Source organism: Perca flavescens, chromosome 3 (genome assembly GCF_004354835.1).
Source record: "Perca flavescens isolate YP-PL-M2 chromosome 3, PFLA_1.0, whole genome shotgun sequence".
NCBI lineage: Eukaryota > Metazoa > Chordata > Actinopteri > Perciformes > Percidae > Perca > Perca flavescens.
The window spans coordinates 24,380,056-24,403,763 of NC_041333.1; the positions used below are offsets into that span (position 1 = coordinate 24,380,056).

Here is a 23,708-nt window from a genome sequence, read left to right on the forward strand (position 1 = left end):
GTTTGCAAGCAAAACAATTCATTTGTCCTTTTAGGTGGAGGAATATGAATTCAGTTAAAATGTACTCTTGATTGTTGGTATTGACATGGAAATGTCAAAGGCGGAAGGAGTAGCTCTAATGTTTTTTAGAAATCCACACGTTAACAAAAAACTGATTTTCTGATATGACATTTGTCTGAACAATCTTGAGAAAACGTTGGATTTGAAATTTTTTGAATTCTAAGCCAGATCTAATTTTTAAACTAAGGCCACAAATCTGTGCTGTAACAAATACACATTGGGACCTACTGAATATGATAAGAAAGTTTGCTCTCTTGGCTTGCTGGTGTGTGTGGGGTTTGTGCTGATGGTTAGACCAACTGTTTTGTGCATCCTGGTGGTACTGTAGAGCTTTTCCACTAGAGTGCATCAGAGAGCCAATAAACATGGTTAGGGAATGATTAAAACTGTATCCATCTCCACATAATAGCTTTAGTGCACAGCAGAACACAACAGTTTTAAAAGAGTTACAAAATGATATAACCCATTAATAGACTGCCAGTCACTTGGTGCCTTCATCTTCATAAGATTGGATTAGAAAACATGAGACCAGTCTTATCATAAAAGAATAGCACAAAGTTTATTCAACATACAAAAAAATAAATACACATTACACACTTTATCAAAATATGCCAGAACATATGTGAGAAATTGCAATCAACTTATCAATACTGATAACGCCATGAGATATTACTTATGCTAAAAACAGTAATCTGAAAAATTTATGCTAAACTCAATGTAACCATGACTACAAAATATTGCCCTTTTTTGACGTAGTGAACTGAGAATCTTAATCTTACAACAGACGCAAATGTTGATTATTACCTGTCATGCATATTGTGTAAAAACCATAAAATAAAGGCATATTTGGCCGAAAAGGCAAAACGTTCACACTAAGAATCCAAAATTACCTTTATTAGAAATGTTTTGTTTTTGCTTCCATGTTGCCGTGGTCATAGACCCTTGGCTGTACAAACATAGACCAGTTTACTTGTAAGAAAAACTGTCTGACTTGTAGCTAATGTATAATTGAATGCTTATAATATTATAAACTAAATGAAAACACAATTACACACGTGATACCACACAAGTAACACTTTATGGTACCATAAGCACATGACATTTTAAGCTCAACCCTATAAAAGGAGTTGGAACAAAACAAGAAACAAGTCTGTTGTCTAGTGTTCTAGTGCTATTTGAATTTAAGTTAACAAAGAAAAGGATATAAAATCCATCTGTGGATCTCTGAAGTGACAAAATATTTGCTAATAAAAATTATAATATGCTAAAACATAAAAAAAAATACATACCAAGGGCTTGGAGCCAGAAGGGCATACTTAAACCAAAATAAATATTTTAATGACATTCTGTCCTCATATGAGAGATTTATTTTAAGATTATTCTAAGCCCTTGATATGTGTCAATTTAATTATTGCACCACAAGATAATATTGCATAGAATGTAAGCTGTTACCAGCTCCTCAGTGCCCAGCCATGATACTATACTCTCCATGTAAAAAATCCTCCACAAAGTTCTGATGCAGATACATTTGGAACTGAGTGCCAATTTGTTTCAGCTGAATGGTTAGAAGGTCATAATGCAACTAAAAGGATGCATTTCTTGACATCTCCAACATGTATGCCAGCAGGCATTTGAATTTGTACAGGCCTCGATGTGCCAGTGGGATCAGACCAGATGTAAACAGCTGTGCTTGTTGCCTCCCAGAAGATGCATCTACTGAGAGATGGAAAATCGATTACCTTGTCAGTCTTTCTAGCACTCCTGATTCTCGCTGCAAGTGGAGGTGACCCCAGCCTTGGACAGGAAGAGCTTGCCGCTGGGACAGACGCAGACCTCGTAGAGACCCTGAGCATTTCCAGAAACCCCTCCTTCGCTCAGGGGCAGACTCGGCATGCGCACCGTCTCAGCATCCAGCACCAGCTGCACAGCAGACAGTAGAGAGCAAGGACGATACAAGGAGAGACCACAGAGTTGCACTGCATCAACAAGGAAATATCAATCTGTTTCATTCTTTCCACTTAAGGCGTGTGCATATAATACACACATAATGAAACAGTATGCTGGGAGATAGAAGGATGTCCAGTGAGTGCCTAAACAAAGCACTGATTCATAAGGAATATATAATAAAGAGAATGTGATACAAAGTCCACATTCCTGTGGCACAAAAAAATATTGAAAACAGAGAATGTGAGCATTAAAATAAGTTGTTATTATCCAGGACAAGTTCAGTGCAGATAAATACCCAGTTTTCTTCCCTACAGCAAGAAAAGAGATGAGCGTGTGTTACATCCTGCAACTATTTGTCATATAAATGTGCCGCTTTACTGAGAATGCGTTCAAAAAATGTCAAATCAGTGTCTGTGATACAAATGCTTTAGTCAGCCAGTTAGCTGCACCACAACAATTTCCCAGCCCTGATTCAGCCACAATCAATCATCAAAACTCACTCTAAACAATAACATGGAAACTGCAAACCACTACACCACAACAGACCTACAGAGCCCAAACAACTGTTTTGTAAGTTAAAAAGGCAATGAACTCATTACAGCTTACAGACGAGGGTCTTGCTCTTTTTTGGCTTTTAAAAAGAAAGCTCGTATTCACAAATACAGATTAACTCTGCTGGAAGGCCAAAGATACAGTATAGTCCAGTATGATTATAAAAAGTTCTCACTGTCAGTGCCTTACCTTTCCAAGCACTAACAGCTATATATGGATATATGTTGCCTTTTTACAGCAAACTAAAGTAGAAATGTGGAACTAAAGTAGAATGGGTCTAATGAGCTCTCTCAGGGTGATATGTAAGGACAATATCCATCCAGTAAATGGGAAAAGCAGAGCTATTGTTAAACTGCACTTGAGTGAGGTTCACTTGAATGAAATTCGCCGAGGTTTGACCGAGATATTATAGAAGCACGAATACTGTATATATTCCCTTGGTAATCAAAAGAAAAAAACAGACCTGAAGTTGGTGTGTAGAAGACTTTAGGAAGTGAATAATGTTTTTCTTACCAGGCCTATACTAGACTGCAGAATAACATCCATGTTGGAAGCAGCTTCAATGTTGCCCGCCAGCGATTTGAGATGAACTCCTTTTGGTGCGTCCATAGTAAGAGAGCGAGTAGGAGACTCCAACCTAGTGCAAAACAGCTTGGTATTATAAGTACAGCTTCCATCCATATTGTTTATCCGCTTTTTAATTTTTTTTTATTAAACACTACTTATATAAAGCTTGAAAAATCACATCATTACTTTTTTTTTTTTTTTTTTTTTTACATAGTATGTACCTCTGTATATGACATTTTGTTTACTGCAAGGACTCAAATTAATTGAAGCTTCTAAATATCTTCCTAATAATTCCTCATGACTTGTAGTCTTCATGCATTATCCAGTAATATTACCCATACAAGGTGGATCAAATCCTCACCTCAGGTCTTTCAAAAGTTCAGATTTCAGCAAGGGCACCTCTACTGAATGCTGGAAGAATGCTCCTTCAGGACCTGATAGAGAAAGAGACACATAGTTTAACAGCTTGTTGAATCAAGGTGAGTTACAGAATCTACTGCAGGCTGGGGGTCTGATGTACACACGTGTAGACTGATCCTATAATCGTATGCGTAATATTATTTAACACTCTTGAGAGCTGTGCTGATCTGAAAACACGATTTCTGTGATTTCCAAATCACCACCTGTCTGCCATCTAGCAGTCAAAATAGACTGAATTATGGGCTAAACATTATTTGCAACTACTTAAAATTAGCATCTAATGAGCTATGAGAATCTGCAGCAATTTAGCACAACATTTACACTTTTAGCCATGCTAGCAGCATGGCTCCAGGGATGTTGGACTGATGGTCGGTCCACCACTTTGGTCCGGACTGAAATAACTGAACAACTATTACAGAGATTGACATCAAGTTTGTAGACATTCATGGTCCCCAGAGGCTGATACCCGCAAGACCCATGTTTGTCTTTTAGTGAAATATCAACAACTATTGAATAGCCATACTTTGTGTTTTGTGCTAAATAGCAAATGTTAGCATGCTAACCTAAGACGGTCAACATTGTAAACCCTATGCTTGATTTGCATCAGCGTGTTATTGTGCGCATGTTAGCATGTTGAGATTAGCATTTAGCTCAAAGCGCCGCTGTACAGTCTCACAGTAGGGCTACTGGAAGAAAGAGAGGGCTGCTCTCTGTGGATCCAAATTACCTCAGGCATAATGAAGCTATCAGCAGACACTCCCTTCAACATTAATCAGCCATCACAGAGTGTGGTTCGTGACCCACCACAACACAACCAATACACACACTGGACACTAAGAGACAGTAAGTGAAAGAAAAGCTCATGGGGGATGCTCACAGCCTGATCACAGACTGTAATACTTTATCCTTCTACCCTGTGTTGTGTAATATGACATTGTGTGGTACCTGTGCTTTTTGTTTGTTGGTTCAAAACTGTAGATGAAAAAGTACCATATAGATATCCATGCACTCAACTGTATGACATGAATGAAATATGAAAATGAATGCATTATTTGTGCTTGGTTGTTGCATAGATATCTGTCATCAAACCAAATTGCTCCTGTTGAGTTCACATCTGTTGTCAATACAATATTACCTTCCCCCCCAAAAAAAACATTTTCGCCAAGAGGTGTGCAATATTTCCCAGGAAACAGTAGGTGGCAGCAGTTGGTATACCTGTGACTCGTAGTTTGTCTGGTCCAATTACTGCCTGGTCGCCATCTGCAGTGAACAGCGTGTTGTCATTGTGGGAGTTAATGAGCAGATTTCGAGCATGTCCCTGAGCCTCTTTTGGACCTGCAACAACAAAAACAACATCAAGAACACCTGAAGGGGTTTGGAAATATTACATGGAAATAAAACTATCAAAATCAAATCTTTCTCCTCCTGCTATACTTTTCGAATCTGCAGTGCTTAGAGAATAGAATGAGGCACATTCATGCTCAACCACCTCACAGGCAGTGGCACAAAAGTGAGTAAACAACCACCTTCTGAAAAGAAATGTGTAGATTAAAAATGTGTAACCACAATACTGCTCAAACTGACAGGTAACGTATCTGAGGTCATTTTAATTTACCCTTCACTACATTAATGTTAACAGCCCTGTGAGAGGCAAATCTAAAGCAGGTAGATCAGTCAGATTTAACCCACTTCAGCACCTACAACTGTGAACCAGCATGTAATCTTCTCTAACAAGCATTGCACTTTTATTCACAGAGGGCCAAGAGGATGCAGGCTATGCTTTTTACGGCTTAATGATCAAGAACACATAACGGCACTGTGGAACGCGGCAATTAGTTGGGTCATTTGTTGGCCTTTTAATTATGACAAAACACCCCAACGCAGCCGTTGGTGAGCCATAAAAGACGCACAAATATGATCCTCCACAGGCCTCGGGCCCTCTGTGTAATATAGAATGACCCAGAAGCAATGGTAGAGAGAGGAATGTTGCATTTAATGGATTTTAAATGGAAATCGAAGAGATTATAAAAGGAAAGACAGCTTCTTGTCACTGTTAATGTTGGATGAGAAATCGCTGCAGGACAAGGGCATGAATGACTTTACTATTGCCCTCGTACATCAATGGTTTACTTTGTTATGCATGAGTGCTCAATGTGTGTCTCTGTGTGTACATGCTTCCTCTTTCATGATCTTACCCACAGATATCCTCCCTGTGACATCACCATTTTCATTACGGGCATTAAGGAAAACATTTTCCGATGACTGCACTAGAAGTGATGAGTCCTGGGGAAAAAAGAAGCCTTTTTACCATGCCAATATACATGTGCAACATAGAAATTAGAAAATGGAATTCAGCTTTATTATGTGAAAGAATATTTTTAAGATTTACACAACTTGTATGAACTTAGATCAGATTGGTTTATGACCAAATGCCTGCAAAACTAATGACATTCAGCCTGAGCTGCACTTTGTAGCTGCACTTGTTTTAGTTCTAATTAGCAAATGATAGCATGCTAGCAAGCTCAACTAAGATGGCGAACATGGTAAACAAGTACAGTGTCACAGAGCTGCTAATGTGGCTGTAGTCTCCTAGATTGTTTGGTACCACCTTATAACACTTTATAAAACTTTTATAATGATGGCTTAAATTATAGTAAATAAATGTATAAATAAAACAATAATAGAACAACTTTTAAGTTGCCAGGTTGAGTTCTTATCAATGGCTTATAAACGGCCTACGAAGCATTAGTAAGTGATTTACTAAGCAAGAATAAAGCCTTTAGTTAGTTTATACACCCATTATTAATAGTGCCTTATTAGCAGAAGACATGAACCCAAGTGATTGAGTAAGACATGACAAACACTCAGAAAAAGTAAGCTGTTCTAAAATGTTTAAATGAAGCAGCTTTAGCAATAAATCACCACTGTTCCTCTGCAGCTGTAAGGAAGCCCTGTTTACATACATGATCTCCGAAAGGCAAGGCGGTGGCTCACAATTAGACATCCATAGATTACATTAGAGAAAGTGTCCATCCATAAATGAGGAATACATTACCTTTTAATGAGGCCCATAAAGAAGAAAGAATGCAAAAAAAAATTGCTGCTATGAGCAAGAAAAGCCATAACGTGTAAACAACTGCAGAAAAGTGTTCCCATCTGCTGCTATAGAAGGCAGGCCATAAACTACTTTCCACCGCACATTTCCCTGAGGTTAATGGGGAGCTCGCTGCACCCACCACGTGCACTGTGTGGGACTGCCAAATCCAGTTTGTTCTGACACATCTCCCAAAAAAAGTACAGTCAGAAATATGCAATTCACTCACTACAGCTGCACAAAAACTGCTCAGAATGTACTCTGCATGGATCCAACTCACAATCAAGTTTAAGTTTGGTAAACAATGAGGCGCAATAATGGCCAAGCTGTCAGTCACAACTGAGCAAACAGAAGTATGAGAATGAGCTTAGAAGAAGATAGAAGAGGAAGGAAAACAGAAGGTAGACAGGGGGGAAAGAGGGATAGCAGAGTAAAGAAGAATGTGGGAGGAAGAGAAAGAAAAGTGTGTGTTCCTGATTATGTTACTTCTCTGGAGTGGATCTCCTGAGCGTAGACAGGGAATAGAAACTCTGACTCGCCCTCCTCCAGCATGACCCCATCTGAGTTCACTTGTAGGAGTCCCATCCCTTCCTACAAACGAAACGAAGACACATGTATTCGGGTAAAGATGCAGCAAAGCAGGTTTATCAGGGAAATCACAATGTGAAAGCAAAGCCGAATATTTAACAGTAGATCAGCTTTCCAAGTGTGAAACACAAGTAGCAATGTTCCCTGTAGGACAAAACCAGCCGGTTGATATAGCTGTTTAGGTACTTTACGACGTGTGTGTGTGTGTGTGTGTGTGTGTGTGTGTGTGTGTGTGTGTGGGTTAATGTGATGAATACACAATCAAAACTTAAAAATAATATTAGGAAGTGACACTGCCATAACACTGAAGATACAAAGAGAAGCATGGAAGAAAGAAAGAAAGGAGAGGGGGGGGAAAAGGAGAAAAAACTATCCCAGCTGAAAAAAGGGTTGTTGTGCTTACCGTGTTGAACCACATCACCCTGAGGATCCAGATGGTGAGGGCGAAGTTGACCACCAGGATGATGATGAGCAGCAGGACAAACAGGTAGAGGCAGCGCTTCCTCCAGCCATAGATGCCGATCTTGTAGACATGGTCGGGCACCGGCCTGGGCGAGCTGCTGCCCTGGGTGGTGGTGACATATTGCTCCCGCACCATCTGCTGGCTGGGCACATCACACGTAGGCAGGTACAGGGGCAAGTAACAGAGACAGATATTAAAAAAACAAACACACACAGGCGTATTGCTCTTTCGTGCTGTTCGGCCAGATTGGACATGACATGATGCCACAGAGTCAGTGTAGTTTGTCGGGGGTCAGAGAAAAAAAAAAGAGAAAAGCCATGGACAGTAACTATTAATATGTAACACTGGATGAGCAAACGGTTGCTTATTTACACATCCGGCCGTTACAGAACATTAGCATTTATTTGGATTCGCATTTCCAATATTGAGCTCTGTTTTTGGTCTCCACTAACTCCTGAGGGCAATATGTAGCTCATAATCTGCTAAATGCTGCACGTACCATGTTCGCCAGCTAGTTGCTAACTGTGTGTCTGTCGTTAGGCGCGGAGCAGGTAGCGTACAGTGAGTTTTTAGAGCTGCTGTGGTCAAAATTACATTAGGAGAGCGCTGAGAGTGAACCAAAAAACTAACGTTACGCCAGAAAACCAAGAATATTAGCTGAAAGTAAAATCTCTGTAGAGCTCAGGGGAACTGCAACAGTTGATTGAAATTTTGTTACTAAAAGCGACCTCTTCCACTCTTTGTAAATGTAGAAATATTGATTATAGCAAGTACGATTGTACAGTCATGATGACTAGTAACATATTCATACTTATTTCCTGCACAAACTAGTTTACATACATTTGTAGCCATTTACATTATTATGATGGATTCTGATTTTAAGAAGGTTTGGAGAATGAATTCAGACATCAATAAGACACAATATCTGGACTAAATACAATATTGCAATATAAAAGATGGTAATCAACAGATGCTTATGGGTTTTGTCTGAGGTGGATTTCTGCGCTCTTAATCATGTCATGAGTTTGATATCCATCTTTCACACATCCTGTAAAATCTGAATTCACTATGTTCCGTTTAAGTCTTTACATTTAATTGTATGCAAACACGCTGCCTACTTGCCATTCTATACAATACCTTGTTCACACAGTGCACTAGAGTTGCAAAGATTAATCGATTAATCGATTAGTTGTCAACTCTCAAATTAATCACCAACTATTTTGATAATCGATTAGTCGGTTTGAGTAATTTTTTAAGACAAAAGTCAAAATTCTCTGATTCCAGCCTCTTAAATGTGAAGATGTTCTAGTGTCTTCTCTCCTCTGTGACAGTAAACTGAATATCTTTGAGTTTGGACAAAAAAAGACATTAGAGGACGTCATCTTGGGCTTTAGGGAAACACTGATCCACATTTTTCACAATTTTCTGACATTTTATAGACCAAACAACTAAAAAAATAGAAAAAAAATCAACAGATTAATCGATAATGAAGATAATCGTTAGTTGCATCCCTACAGTGCACAGTATATCATTCATGAGCCCAGAGTATGGGCTGAAATATGTGCCACCAGAAACTGAATTTGAATAATTTATATTTGAATTTGAATTGCTAAACTTGAATAATTGCATTGAAAAACTGAATTTGAATCATATAATTTGAAATTGTATTGTTTAATTTGAATCATTGCAATGAAGTATAATCATTGCAATGAAGTATAATCAGTATAATTAGAGAGTTGAGTATATATAGTATAATTTGAAATTGAATTTATTTGTTTGGAACTGAAGTCCAATAAAATTTGATCCTCCTGAAAATTCAACTCTCTATATATCTTCACATTCAGCCGAAGAGGAGTCCTGTGTATCTGCGCCACTTAATCGATTTGCCCTCGATTGCTCTTCCTTCATCCTTCAACTACTTGGATGTTTTTCACAGTAACTTGAAATTTCATTTTGAGAACTGAATTTGAATTGTGAGAACTGAATGTGAAGATATATAGAGAGCTGAATTTTCAGTGAGGATGAAATTTTATTGGACTTCAGTTCCAAACAAATAAATTCAATTTCAAATTATACTATTCAATTTTTCAATGCAATGATTGAAATTAAACAATACCATTTCAAATTATGTGATTCATATTCAGTTTTTCAATGCAATTCAAGTTCAGCAATTCAAATATAAATGATTCAAATTCAGTTTGTGGTGGCACTTATTTCAGCCCATAGTACCAGAGCTCGTGCACAGACCCAGTAGATATCTGGCTCATTGCGCCAATGGAAAACTTGACGGAATTTCCAGCAGCTTTTCAAAAAGTCAAAAGGCAAAGGAAAATACCACTTCTTACAGAGCAGACGGGGTACTTACTGGCTACACAGCAGCAGGCTATCAGTGAGTGAGATGAATTTCAGCATATTTCAAACCGCAGCATGTATTAGAAGGTATGACACCAATAGTAGTTTTCTGTATTCAGCTCACGTGAGGGCAAGCAGAGCTCCAACTGCAGGACTGCAGAACCTGCGAGCGAACCCCCCAGTCAGCACATTTGGACCATCTGACAATGTGACAACAGGGAACCTCAGGGACAGATTTCACAACAACGCGGGAAGTGTGTGTTTTGAGCACAGCGGAGCCAAGGACTGCACAGCCTCACAGGGCTGCAGAGAGAGGAGCGGTGTCACTCTATCGAATAATCTGCATTAATAACCAGACACAGAGAAAGCTGCTTTCACCGAGAACAAGGCCTGAAGAAAATGCTGTGGGTTGCAGATTATTATAAGTCAATAAAACAGAAACCCAGAACAGGCAGAAACAAAGAGAGACTGCAGCTTTCTAAACTGCTCCAAATCTTCATTTTAGAGCCAGCACATCTGAACTTTTTAGGAAGGTTATCTGAACAAAGATGTATCTAGTTTGTCTCAGCAGTGTTTTCTGAACCTGACAGCGACTCCAGTAGCCAGATTGATTTATATACAGGACAGATGTTGCATCTTACTACCACAGTAAAGGCGTTTTCCATCATGTTAAGGGAGCCACAATTCCATACCAAAAAGTAATTCTTCTTTGACATTAACAGATGTTCAGCTTGGGACATCATCACGCTGTGAAACAAGCAGAAAAGGGCTGACAGATTCTGCATACAGTCACATGCTGTATAAAACAACCTCAAATAACACGTGTTTCTGTAAATAATGAAGTAAATATGCCACCCTCACAGCATGGATGATGAATAAAAGCAAACGTGCTCGCTGCTGGGTTCGGAGCACACTGAGGTCCAGGCGATGTTTCAGAGAGCCGATAATAAAGGCCCATAGTCGCCACAGCTCGTTTCTTGCTGTTTGCAGTAAACACAGGGAGATGTGTTGGCATAAAAGGCTGAGAGGATTTCTATGACCAAACCCGCCTCTCCACACGGACTGTCACATGGCCTGCAAGCCCAGCTGTGATGAATAGCTTTTATTTCACAACCAAACAAATGAATCTTGCCTGCAAAAAGGAGGAACACATGTGATATTTCCACATGGTAGAGGAGGTCGAAGGTTAAGTGGTAAGTTATGTGTAATGCTAATTTTTTTTCCTCTTGCATCTCACCTCATTTATATTTATTATTTGTACTTGTGAGAATGAGTCATGATGACAAATCGAATTTCAGCAACGCAGCAGAGAGTAACAGCAACTTATAGTGAGCGTGTATTCTACAACATGGCATTGCCCAGCTAGTTTCACAAACATGGATTCAGTTGGGTTTTATTTTTTGTTTTCTTTCCCAGGGAGTTCTCCATTGAGACTCAAAGGAGGACCAAGATTAATCAGTGTCTGTTAAATTGACCGATTTCAATACTGACTCAATCCCCACACCACATACCTATTAACAACCACAGATCATTTGCGTGGTAACATGTTGATTAGCCAACTTTGCACTTTGGGTCAATGAGCAGTGAGGGTGGAATGCATTTGTTCATTATGATGTTAATGAATTTGATCTAACCCAGTCTAATTACTTTAAAATGAAGGCATTAAGAAGGCCTCTGTACTTCAGCAGCAGTGGGAAGAGGAAGTAGCTTTAAAGCTGGATCTTTAAAGGCGTCTTCCAGCTCCAGTTTCAGTGTTACCATCATCCCTTCAGCCACAGACTGCTCCTTCCATAGCAACCCAAATAAACACTCCGTTAACAGTCTCGCTGCTCAAGTGCCAGGAATGCTGAATTCATGGAACTTTATGATCCGTAATACAGTCTGACCTTCAAGAGAAAATAGATGTATCAGGTCCATGCCTTTTTTAAGCTTCCTGGGGATAGAAAACTGCTTCTTTTTTTTATTAGATTCTTAAAAAAACTTTAAAACAAATATGGATCTTAGACCACAAGTGAGACAACTATATTCAAGTGTCAAAAGCACTGTATATACCTCCACTGCTCCCAAAGAGGAGGAGCACTTTGCTCTCAATTAACCTTAAACAAGTGGTGCTCCTGTCCTGGCTCTGTACCTCTCTGACCTCTGGATGAGAGTAAGGGCCGGGCCGGACAGGCTAAAGGCTTGCCTAAAATCCACAGGGTCCAGCTGTAATTGAGAATCCAGGCTTCCTTCTGAGCTGAGGCTTGACCTGACCAAATACCAAAAGTGTCAGTGAGTTAGGAAAGCTCACATTGTTTAGCTGGAGGGTTTTCACAGAGGAATATTCAAGGAGGAGCTCCGCGTGTTGAGTGATCAAAAGCTGAGCACAGGGCTGAAGTTTCTGTCTGGGTCTAGTGAGTAGCCGGCGTCATGTCTCCACTCTGCTGTGATGCCTTAACTTCTAAAAATAGGACGCAGCATTGTGAACTAAATTTAAAAAAGCAGCACAGGGAGACACACACACACACACACACACACACACACACACACACACGCCATATCCTAGGTATAACTAATGGAAAATAATAAGACACTGGAGTATTGCTCATAACACATTAGTGAGGTGCTCTTTCACTAAAGGTATTTTTGTGTTCTAATACTGATGGCCATGTATGGTAAAACTACAGACAGCTGGCAACCTAAAACGCTTTTTCCAAATCGCAAACTACTTCTGTTAAGGACTATCACAGCACAACGCAAGATACACATAGAAAAAAACATTTAAACATTTGAAGAAATTGTGCATTAGGTCAAAGGTTGCCATTATTAAAAAAATTACCTTAAGAGGAAGTTATTAAAGAAAGATAATGCTATATTGGAGTATTTGTAAAAGAAAAGGCAGAGTACTCACCCGTTGTATGTTCAGGCACAGCAGTCCTCTTTCCTACGCAACAGTAAGCGGAGCTCGAGCTGGTAGTACGAGCAGCTTGAGAAGCAGCAGTGCTTGAGCCCCTGACACGTTTGTCAGCCACTCAACAGCTGCGTGCCATAAATCCTGCTCTGGAAGTGCCCTGGCTAATCACCACAAGACGGCGCTCCCACTCCCCCTGCATACTCACTCTGCCATTTTAACCTTCCTGCAGACATTTGAACATCATCAGCGTGTATGAGAGAGAGACACAAACAGAGAGCAGCAGGAGAATTAACTATCAGTGGACACACACACACACACACACACACACACACACACACACACACACACACACACACACACACACACAAGCCAAGGCTCAGTGCAGTCCAGTCTAATTTGAGACTTCAGTCATTGCTTTCAGATAGCTCTGCTGGGTGACAGGATGGGCGGACCTTGAAAAAGGGCAGTTAGTAAGTCAGAGTGGCGGAGGAGACAAAAAGCAAACAGCAAATCAATCAACAGAAAGGGGCTGAAGGTTGCAGTTGTTGAAAACAAAAAGTTCTGGTTTAGAATTTTTTCTATCACAAAATACAGCTCATTCTCAGAACTTTCTATATGTATTTTAGGTAACAACTAACTCAAGATCATCCTTCAATATTACTAAAATATAAATGATTCAGGCTGTTTTTAACTGAGCCTCTAGCTCACCTGGTTGAGCATGCGACCCATGTAGGCCCCATGTGTCCTTGCCAGTCAGCCTGGGTTTGAATCCAAACCAAGGCCCTTTGCTGGATGTCATCCCCTTTCTCTCCCCCATTTCCTGTCTATCTTCAGCTGTTCTAAATAAAGGGAAAAGCCCTAAAAATAAAAAAAAGTATTAACTGTCACAACTAGCTCAGGAAACGTGACGAGGTGGAAGTCCACGCATGAGATTTACTTAAACAATTTATTAAACTAACTAAACACAAAACAGTGTCAGTGTCAGTGGCAATGTCAGAAATGAAAGCAGCACATGGATGTGTAGCATGTGTGCTGTGGCGGTGTTGAAAGTGCAATGCAACAATGAAGCGTGGATGCAGCAGCTGTCCTGTGACTCCCATGGCTGTCCCAGGACAGTCATGGGAGTCACGGGACAGTGTCTGGGTATCACAGGACAGTGTCTGGGTGTCACGGGACAGTGTCTGGGTATCACGGGACAGTGTCTGGGTGTCACGGGACAGTGTCTGGGTGTCACAGGACAGTGTCTGGGTGTCACAGGACAGTGTACAGGACAGTGTCTGACTGTCCCGGGACAGTCATGGGAGTCACAGGACAGTGTACAGGACACTACTAACAGGACTGGACAGTTTTTGCTGACACTGCTGTGGATGTCAGCTCTAGGAAAGGAACAAGCACAGGGGCCAGCTTTTATAGCTTAAGGGCCCAGGTGAGCCTAATCAGCTAAAGACCCTCCCATTTTAGACAATAGTGGGAGAGGTGTCACATGACATACTCCTGAGCCTGACTCTCCTAATCTAATTTTGTCATTTAACAACCTGAGTAAAATGACAAAATTTGTTTTTTTCAAATTATGGGTAACTCATTTTGTTATAAAACATTTACATGTAGATAGTTTGCGTGTACTCTTACTTAACTGCCGGACTTCTCAAACGTATATGTTAAAGTGGCCCTATGAGATTTTTAACAAGGCAACCTACCACCCGTTGAAGAAAACGTCTGCATGTTACCTTGTGCTCAAGAATAGATGATGTAAAAAAAAAAAAAAAAAAATGAAATTAAAGTAGAGTACCTATATGTTTGGGTATACAAACTTTTGTAACCCTTATTTTTTTTTTAACCTTTCTACCATTTTACAACAGTATGTACCATTTCAAGGGCAGTAAAACCACATAATTGTTTTCATTTCATTTCATTGTTTTGGCTGAATTGACCTGTGCTCAGGTTGAAGTTGGGCGGAGCTATGCTGTGACCAGGCATTTCTACAGCAGACATTTTGACGTGTCAGAAGAAGGAAAGCACAGGTGAAACTAATGTTGCTAAAGATGGCTCTGTAATGGAACACGGTTGTCTTTAATGTTATCAATCACACTTGAGCTTTTTCCGTTATGACATGTCAAAATGTTTGCTGTGAAAAAGGTCTGTTTTGACTTGTCGTAGTAGGAAAAGCACAGATGCTTCCAATAACATTAATGATGGCTCTGTTCTATTCAAGTGTCCACCGTTAGGGGAACTGCCCATTTCTCCAACGCTACATTGTTCCGACCTCTCAATAACCCGAAAAATTCCCTTTGGTCCTACAGCCCACTAGTCCGATGGCCACCAAAGGGACGTCGGACTTTTTCGGGTTATTGAGAGGTCAGAACAATGGAGCGTCGGATAAATTACATGGCACCCCAGTAAGCCATTACAATGTGACAGTGAGCCAGCATGAAAAATACCAGGACCTTGAAACTAAAGCAGCGAAATGGAATTCAGCCATCATTAATCTTATTACCTATTACTGCCCTGCACACTCATGGTGACCGACATGGGTGATTTGAATTATTTTGTCTGATTAGATCTTTTCTCAGGATTGTGTGGGTGTGCATACACTGAGCTTGATTGACATCTCCCTGACTCTCCTGTTAGCTTTGGTGCATTAAGGCAGAACCAAATACCTCTTAAAGGTAGCCATATTACACTTTACTCTTATTTTTGTTTATTTGTAGTTTATTTAAATAGGGACAGATACAAAAAAAAAACATAGATTATTACAGAAATAACAATCCGATGCCTGTATCACAGTGTTTGTAGCCAAGGCTAATTCGCAACACCTGTCCCTAGGAGGGCTTTTAACAGTTCAAATAATAGAAGAAGTCAAATTTTTACAATGAATACAATAAAATGTCCAAAAAAACAGTTAACAGCAATAAAAATAAGTGTAGTAAATAAACACATTAACTCGGACTCACACAGATGCACACCTCACAAACACACAGCTATGTATTTCATATGGCATGATCACACTGCTGCTGCTGTATTAACCATGCTTTTACTAATTTTTTAAAGGTGGACAATTTAAGTATAGCCTTTATATTTGTAGGGAGCCAGTTCCACAGTTTGGCTCCCTTCACGGAAAAAACATTTTGGGCAAAAGAGGTTTTACAAAATGGAATGGAACATGCAGCAGCTCTTGTGGATCTTGAAGATTCCAACCTGTTCACAAATTTACAAAGTGGTTCAGGTGCAAATCCAGCTAAACATTTAAAAAACAACTGTATGTATCTAAGATTAACAAAATTAACAAAGTTTAAAATTGTATATTTATTTAAAATGTAACAGTGATGGAATCGAATGGGCTTGTTAACCAAAATTTTTAGGGCACAATTATAAAGCCCCTCAATAGGCTTTAGGATAGTTTGGCTGGCCTGGTACCAAACAGTGGTTTACATCGCTTTGCTCAATATTTATGTATTATCCTCTATGGAATTTGGACATCACATCCTTTGTTGAAGCTGAGTCGGAAAATTTCATTGAACTGAAGGCTTATATGACCGTACCTTTACATGGGATCTGGTGACCTCACTAAATTCCCAGCATAGCTCCACCCACCTTCAACATGTGCAGAGGAGTCAATCACAATAACTAAAAACACCAGTGTCAACTTGTTCTTACTCCCAACTCGTCAAATACGGCAGCTTAGTCAGTGACCCCTCAGCATCTGATACTGATGCACAAGGCACCCTTTAGTGTCAGTGTCTGTGTTTCAACTAACTCCAATGTAAACCTATCTGCAGCAATATTAGACGCTCAACGCAACTGCTTGATGGCGCCGCTGTGAAATTACATGGTATAAAAAGCGACAATGTCATTTCACCCAGGAGACCGCTGTGCATGTCCTGTTGGTCAACATTAACTTATTCTTACAAGTTAACTACGTACTTACCTAACCCTAAGTTACATAACCAACTACAATCTTGTGTAGTTTTGTTGCCTAAACCTAACCTGCATGTTGAAAATGCAAAGGGATCCTGACCAAGCATCCGTATGTGACAAACTGGGTGTGAGAATGTTGTATGCCTACGCAGTGCCTTGAAAAATGTATTCATAAACAAATAAATATAGAAACTCATAGAGCCGACACACTGCTCTTTTTTAGTGATGCAGCAGGGAAATTAACTAAGTGATTACTGTCAAACATGATTACAAGCACTGACTGCACTATCCCAAATTATAGAAACACGAGTTCCATGTTAAGGGTTTGAATCCAGAACCTTTGGAGCATGTCTTCCCCTCTCCCCTACCTTTCCAGAAGCAGAAATGCCAAAAGAACTATAAAAAAGATGGGTTTCTGTATCACACAGGCACCTTCATTGTGCAATCCAAACACAGTATAAAGGGTTAAAGAGATTTACAGCAGTATGTCTGTTCCACACATTAATGACAATTGATTTAGCAAAAATCTTTACATGACAGTTTTTTAAGACACAGAAAATGCAGTCAGACTTATGAAGAATTCAGTTACGTGTGACAATTGGTCTGCTAAAGTTTCAGAGTGAGGAAAGACCTCCATTGAAAAATAGGTAGTAATATCTTGGTTCTCACAGGCAGATGCTGGAGGAGCTGATGGGTGGTGCATCTATCAGTGGCAAAAATCCTGCAGCTTGTTTTGCCGTTGCTGCTCGAGGTAGTGCTGAGAAGTGACAAAGGGACATCTGACAGCATCCATCTCATGACTCCTGTGTCTTTCATGCCCTGAGCAAACGGTGGGGCTAGCTTCATTTCTTATCAATATCTCATAGCTTTTCACTGCCTGTGGCATTAACAGACAATTGGAAGACATAAATGATAAATCTCTTGTGCCAAGTAACAAATAATTTTACACTGAAAACAAGATCAGTTTAGAAGATTAGAAGACAAGATGTCCCTTTGGATTTATTGGATGACACTAAGAACATGGTGTACATTCAGCAGAACTGAGGACTTTAAAACCAAGGACACTGATAAGTAACACACACAAATGAGATGTGAATGCATCTGGTTGCATATGCCTAAGTGCACTCATCCTCAGTGTGCAGTTTTGAGCATATGCCTGGAAAGCTTTGAATGAACCCACACTGTGCATTTTCAAAATATCCCAAACCAGGTATTTCTATTTTTCCAGTGTCCACAAGAAAGGGGATAGATCCCCATCCACAACATTCAAGGTACACTGCTTTGAAGTTTAAAAGCCTTTATCGTAGCTAGATATTAAAAACTAGACCAACGCATATCATTTAGCCACAACAATAAAGCCCTTTTAACCTTTTACATAATGAAGCAATGTGCCTTTAGTTTTAGAGGAACCCATTCCCTCTTTTAGGACAGCGTTGCCTACATGTACACCTATTGTGTTCTATCACAGTCAGTTCCAAGTAGTGCCTCCTGTTTTTACAACTTCGTTTACAAATCTGAATTTTTGTACACAGCACAGGACAGATGATTGCCCATCAAGACATGTTCTTTGCAGTTAACTCATAATTTAAACATTAAGCAAGCCAGTACCTTGGTCTAGTGCAAAGCTATGTGATATTACCTTAATTTATACCAGACGTACCTACTCTTGTCCTGTGCACAAACACCAACTGAATAGTGTTGTGATCGAGCAACTTTGTTTTTCCATTTACAGAGCCAGGGCTGTGTTTGACCACTGACACACATTTTTCACATAGTTGCAGAAATGACCAAACCAGCAGGTAATCCAATTACGGACACTGGAACAGTAAACAAATACACAGCTGCGATTTTGTCTTTACAGTTTTTATTCATCTTTTATTACAAACGGCTCATCAGAGGAAACAGGAGAACCTGCAAGACAAAAAAAAAGCTGCAGGTCAGTGGATGCAGCAAAAACAAAGAAAAACTCAAGCAGATGTACAGTTTCTGTTGTACCTGATTATGCTTTCTCTGCTGCTTTCTCTGCTGCCGCCTCCTCATCTCCACCCTTGGTGTTACGTGTGTAAATCAGCTGGGCTCTGTGTTTGGACACCAGTTTGATCATGCCTGGAAGACAACAGGACCATGTTCTGTGAGCATACTCATTTTTACCCACACATTAACCATTTCATGTTCACTTATTTTAATTATCCTGCACTGAAACTCACTTGACCAGTAAACCTGTATAACAGATAATTTTAAATGTCAGTGAAAAGTGTCTAAATGCCCCAGGTTCAGAGTTAAAAGATCTTGTTATCTTCTGAGCTATTTGTATACTCCTTATAGAACAAGTATAAACACAAGTGTATGCATTTTAGCTACGCAGTTGATCAAGGCATTGCATCTCAAAATCCATATGACCACAGCCTTTTGACATCACAGAAATCCTGCAGTTTAAGAACAAATAAATTTTGGCACCATTACTGTTATTAAAGGGTCATTACTGTAGCCTATTTGAGTGCCAATGAGAAGTCACTGAAATGTGAAGGGTAACCCGATCAAAGTTCCTACTTCAATTATTTTTTGCAATTCAATTAAAATAATTGAGCAAACACTTAGCAAACTGTTCTTTGTTACAGGTGGCATATACAAAGACACTGATCCAAGTTCACCATTAGACATGTTAACAGTTTGCGTGACATCTGGTGGGATGCAAGTACTTACTATAACTTTTGAAATAGCATTCACTTTAATACTTCTTGCTTTCATCTAGCAATTCGTACTTTAAATATTTCAAAGAGGGGAGTCTAAAGGAGTACATAATATATACTTATTTTGGAACAACAGATGTCAAAAACACTTGGGCATGGATATGTAGCGTACGTAGCGTATGTTACGACACAGCCAACGTGCAGTGCTGATGATTCTGAGACATACTGATGGGATGAGCTTAATGTAGAATCGCAATATTGTAGATGACAAAACACGTTATTGCTGCTGTTAGAACCATCTCCACCCCTAATGATAAAAGATGTATTCTGGTAGATGAGATAACTTGAGGTCAAAAGAAATGTTTAGCACAGCTTCTATTCTAACTCCTATTAACTTTTTCCCTGGATCCACGTTTACAAGGTGATAAAACAATTGTAAATATTTATGGACATTGTATATGACATTGTTCTGCGCTTTTGAATAAATTCCACTTTTCACCCCCCCAAAAAAATCTAAACAATGCTTATAGTGTAGCAATTAAACAGTCATACAATTTTTTTTACCTGAACCAAAACTGAGCATATACACAACCAGAAGACGTGTGGTAAGTGCAAACCACACCCTGGCCAGTGGCATCCTATCAAGACCATCTCCCAATGTGTTAACCCAAACGCAAATATATTTGATTTAGATGCAGATATTTTGTCTGATCCAGTGTGCACCCATAGCCCCCTATGGAGCAGACAAATTCACCTTTGCTAAGCAGCTCCTGGAGGGCGTTCCTGGCCAGGGAGCCACGGATCTTCAGCCTCTCAGACACAACAGCGGGGGTGATGAGCTTGTAGTTCGGGACTTCTTTGTACAACTTTTCGTAGGTTGCCTTGTCGAAGAGGACCAGGTTGTTGAGCTTATCCCTTACTTTTCCCTTGGACCACTTCTGCTCAGAATCACACAGAATATTGTTGCTATGATTAAGAAAGCTCTATACTGCACTTGATCAAAAAGTATTCAGCACAACCCATCATAAGTGAAAGGCCAATTCTGGATGATTAACCAGCGCGTACCTTCTTCTTGGCTTTGCCTCCGGACTTGTTGACTGGGTCCTTGTCCTTCTTGGACTTCCCAGAGTCCTTCTTCTTATCCTGCTTGGGAGGCTGAAAACAGAAGACAAGTTTGACACTCAGACTGGGGCTACATGTGGGACACGTCATTACATGCTTTAATGTTGGTGTATTTAATTATAAAGATGCTTTTGCAGTAAGGTTAAGGTAATGGGAGACAATAGCAGCAGCCTGAGGTTAACTCATCTGGCCGGCATGGGTTGGCCTTGTCTGTATCCTCATAAAGCGTTTTAAGCCTCACGATTAACATTGGTTATTTTCATTGTTAAAATAAACGTACTATTGTAACGTTAGCTAGCTAGTAGGACATGAATGTTAAGCTTCATGTGTACATTTATATAGTTATTTATGCGGAATTGTTGGGCTCATTTGCTGTAACGTTCACCAGTGTAGCATTAAAGCATGGTGGAGCTAACTAGCCAACCAGCCGCTTAATGAGTGAAATGTAACAACGTCATGCTTCATCCACACACTCTTGACATAGCGTAGGAAAGCACATTGCTATCGTCAATTAATCCGAATAATTATAACTCGACATAAGTAACAGAAACATGGATTTTGTTTAATTTGTTTCGACAAAACGTGTAATAATTGTCCTCACCATGTTTCCTCGTCAAGATGTCGGAGCGAAAGGAAGTTCACCCGTGCGAGAGCCCCTTAGACAACCCGTATATGCGGAAAGGGATTAGGGAGTTATGGGAAACTGAGTTTTTCCGTGTTTTGTTGTCTTAAATAATTTTGAGAATTTTTATCGGCTCACCAAACTGCTGCATAGCACTTATATCAGTATGCTTAAGATCAATACGAAGATAAAAAAGCCAAACTAGCAAAACATGAACTCGTTTAGATTTTTAAGGTCTTTTGACACGTTAAGGTCACGTGACACTTTTGTCAGCTGGGCAGGACGTTGCAAAGATGGTGATCTTTAGTGTGTATGTGGTGAACAAGGCTGGAGGTTTAATTTACCAATATGACAATTATGTCCCGAGAGCGGAGGCCGAGAAAACATTTAGCTATCCTTTAGATCTAGTGCTGAAGCACCACGATGAAAAGGTCGTCGTATCGTTTGGACAACGGGACGGAATCAGAGGTAATGTTTTAGAGCATAGTACGTCAGTTCATTTCACTAGCTACCGTCACTCAAGACTTAAAACCTAAACAAGTAAATGTGTTAATAAATGGACCAGTCATCTATGCCGAGCGCTTAATTAGATTGCAGGTATTTGGATAGTTTCCTATTGATTTGCTAAAATGTCCCATACTCTGTCTCTCTGTCTGCATGATTCAATTTACATTGAAAGTAGCCTTATTTTACATGTGGAAATTCATTAGGATTTTCTGTAGTGTACGTATTTCGTCATTAGGCTGTGTTACTTCTCAAAGTCTGACTCTAAACTGTATCGTGTTGTCATTCTCCAGTGGGCCATGCAGTGCTGTCCATCAATGGAGTTGATGTGCTTGGCAAAAACACAGCAGACGGAAAGGACACCCTTGAATATTTAAAGGATCCCTCAAATTACCCAGTGTCTATTCGCTTTGGACGGGCACGCCTGAGCTCCAATGAGAAGCTGATGCTGGCATCCATGTTCCACTCGTAAGTCATATCCATGTGTTTCACAGAGAGCTCTGGGTCTAATGTGTTTCTAACTAGGGACAAACAGATCTGTCTTTTTCTACCCTGACTCCAATTCTGATACCCAAACTCTGGGCTCTGCCAATACTGAGTACCAATCCAATTCTAGTGCTTTTTTCTCCTAACTGGAACCAATATACATCATTCCTCTCCGTGTACAGTAATGAGATGCTGTAAAGACACATTAATTCATATCTATAAGTGGAGACCTTTGTCCTTTTTAAGCTTGTGCACATTTAAATTAAGGTAAAAGGCTTTATTCAATTTAATTACATGCATCTGCATCTCTTCCCCAAAGTACTTCACCTGTGCTTGGCTCAATGTTTAAACCTACTGCTGGTTTCACAGTAAAGGCCTACCATTTTGTGAAGCATAAGCCTCATGTGGTTCAGTCATTTTGATATCGGCTTACTGATCCCGATCCCAAGCATTAAATTGCCTATTTTTGTGTTGCTACCCAGGTTGTTTGCTATAGGTTCACAGCTGTCTCCTGACGTTGGCAGTTCAGGGATTGAGATGCTAGAAACGGACGTCTTCAAACTCCACTGCTTCCAGACTCTCACAGGTCAGTAGTGTAAGTGAGTGTTACTGTAGGCGAAACAAAGACCCATGCAATAAGCCATTATTAGAAAAAAGCAGACAATGATATTGAGTCCCTTTTTATAAAAAAATAAAATAAAAAAAAAAATCTACCCGCTCAGTAACATCCTTATTAAACGACAACATGACACTTTCAATTATTGTATGTTTGACAGTAGTGACATCTTTCTCATTCCTCTGTTCTTTCAGGGATAAAGTTCATTGTGCTGGCGGACCCTCGGCAATCTGGTATCGATGCCCTATTGAGGAAGATTTATGAGATCTATTCAGATTTTGCCCTCAAGAACCCGTTTTATTCTCTGGAAATGCCAATCAGGTAATGGAAAGAATCAGGATGATATTGCCTTCCAATCTGTGGTATTTGTATGTTTTTTACACTCACACATCCAATTGTGTGTGCCCTGCTATCACTATACATTTTTGATTTCCAGGTGTGAACTCTTTGACCAGAATCTGAAGGGTGCACTGGAGATTGCAGAGAAAGCTGGCAACTTTGGAGCTGGATCTTGAGCTAGATAAGACTAGATAGAAGGTGCTATGATTTCTAACCACAACAGATTTACTGACTTCATATGAAGGTGGTTTAAGTTCAGGTGGTGGGGGGAAAAAAAACAAGTGGATTTTCTTTTTTATTAAGTTGGTATCGGACTGGCAATTACCAAATTGTAAATACGTTATGTTTTGTAAATACTTGAAGATTAAATACCATACTGTCTTTAAAAGTTTCATTTATGTTTTTTGGCTGCATATACTGTATATTGAATTAATGAGGGACCTAACTATAGTCTTTCGGGCATTGAGCATAAACTATG

At 39.8% G+C, this 23,708-nt stretch overlaps 3 protein-coding genes across 7 annotated transcripts; 1 reads left to right on the forward strand and 2 right to left on the reverse strand.

Moving 5' to 3' along the window:
- Positions 1-600: 600 nt before the first annotated feature.
- sgcg (sarcoglycan, gamma) lies at positions 601-13,242 on the reverse strand. Of its 5 annotated transcripts, none has more exons than XM_028572893.1 (9): positions 12,934-13,242; positions 12,175-12,291; positions 7,632-7,833; positions 7,127-7,231; positions 5,742-5,829; positions 4,762-4,881; positions 3,488-3,560; positions 3,073-3,196; positions 601-1,980 (listed from the first exon to the last, which is right to left on the reverse strand). In XM_028572893.1, the coding sequence occupies exons 3-9, from the start codon at positions 7,824-7,826 to the stop codon at positions 1,813-1,815; spliced, it is 873 nt and encodes a 290-aa protein (XP_028428694.1). In that variant the 5' UTR covers positions 7,827-7,833; positions 12,175-12,291; positions 12,934-13,242; the 3' UTR covers positions 601-1,812. The 5 variants fall into 5 exon arrangements, with proteins under 5 accessions (XP_028428694.1, XP_028428695.1, XP_028428696.1 ...); XM_028572894.1 differs by having other exon boundaries at positions 12,140-12,291; XM_028572895.1 differs by lacking the exon at positions 12,175-12,291 and adding an exon at positions 12,334-12,483.
- A 5,454-nt stretch (positions 13,243-18,696) lies between these two features.
- Positions 18,697-21,371, reverse strand: rps25 (ribosomal protein S25). Its single transcript, XM_028571612.1, has 5 exons — positions 21,265-21,371; positions 20,607-20,696; positions 20,296-20,479; positions 18,847-18,957; positions 18,697-18,762 (listed from the first exon to the last, which is right to left on the reverse strand). The coding sequence occupies exons 1-4, from the start codon at positions 21,265-21,267 to the stop codon at positions 18,851-18,853; spliced, it is 384 nt and encodes a 127-aa protein (XP_028427413.1). The 5' UTR covers positions 21,268-21,371; the 3' UTR covers positions 18,697-18,762; positions 18,847-18,850.
- A 32-nt stretch (positions 21,372-21,403) lies between these two features.
- Positions 21,404-23,618, forward strand: trappc4 (trafficking protein particle complex subunit 4). Its single transcript, XM_028571598.1, has 5 exons — positions 21,404-21,753; positions 22,083-22,257; positions 22,758-22,861; positions 23,086-23,212; positions 23,328-23,618. Exons 1-5 carry the CDS (start codon positions 21,579-21,581, stop codon positions 23,404-23,406), a joined length of 660 nt encoding a protein of 219 aa, XP_028427399.1. The 5' UTR covers positions 21,404-21,578; the 3' UTR covers positions 23,407-23,618.
- Positions 23,619-23,708: the final 90 nt, after the last annotated feature.

Excerpts from the sequence above, each read along its gene's own strand:
- rps25 (XM_028571612.1), bottom strand. Across the intron at positions 20,480-20,606 it reads GAGGCAAAGCCAAGAAGAAG|AAGTGGTCCAAGGGAAAAGT; the intron begins GTACGCGCTGGT and ends GATTCTGAGCAG. Across the intron at positions 18,958-20,295 it reads CCAGGAGCTGCTTAGCAAAG|GCATGATCAAACTGGTGTCC; the intron begins GTGAATTTGTCT and ends GTTGTCTTCCAG.
- trappc4 (XM_028571598.1), top strand. The coding sequence starts at position 21,579 with ATGGTGATCTTTAGTGTGTATGTGGTGAACAAGGCTGGAGGTTTAATT. Across the intron at positions 21,754-22,082 it reads ACAACGGGACGGAATCAGAG|TGGGCCATGCAGTGCTGTCC; the intron begins GTAATGTTTTAG and ends GTCATTCTCCAG. Across the intron at positions 23,213-23,327 it reads TCTCTGGAAATGCCAATCAG|GTGTGAACTCTTTGACCAGA; the intron begins GTAATGGAAAGA and ends TTTGATTTCCAG.
- sgcg (XM_028572893.1), bottom strand. The coding sequence starts at position 7,826 with ATGGTGCGGGAGCAATATGTCACCACCACCCAGGGCAGCAGCTCGCCC. Across the intron at positions 3,561-4,761 it reads AGACAAACTACGAGTCACAG|GTCCTGAAGGAGCATTCTTC; the intron begins GTATACCAACTG and ends TTTCTCTATCAG. Across the intron at positions 3,197-3,487 it reads GAACTTTTGAAAGACCTGAG|GTTGGAGTCTCCTACTCGCT; the intron begins GTGAGGATTTGA and ends GTTTTGCACTAG.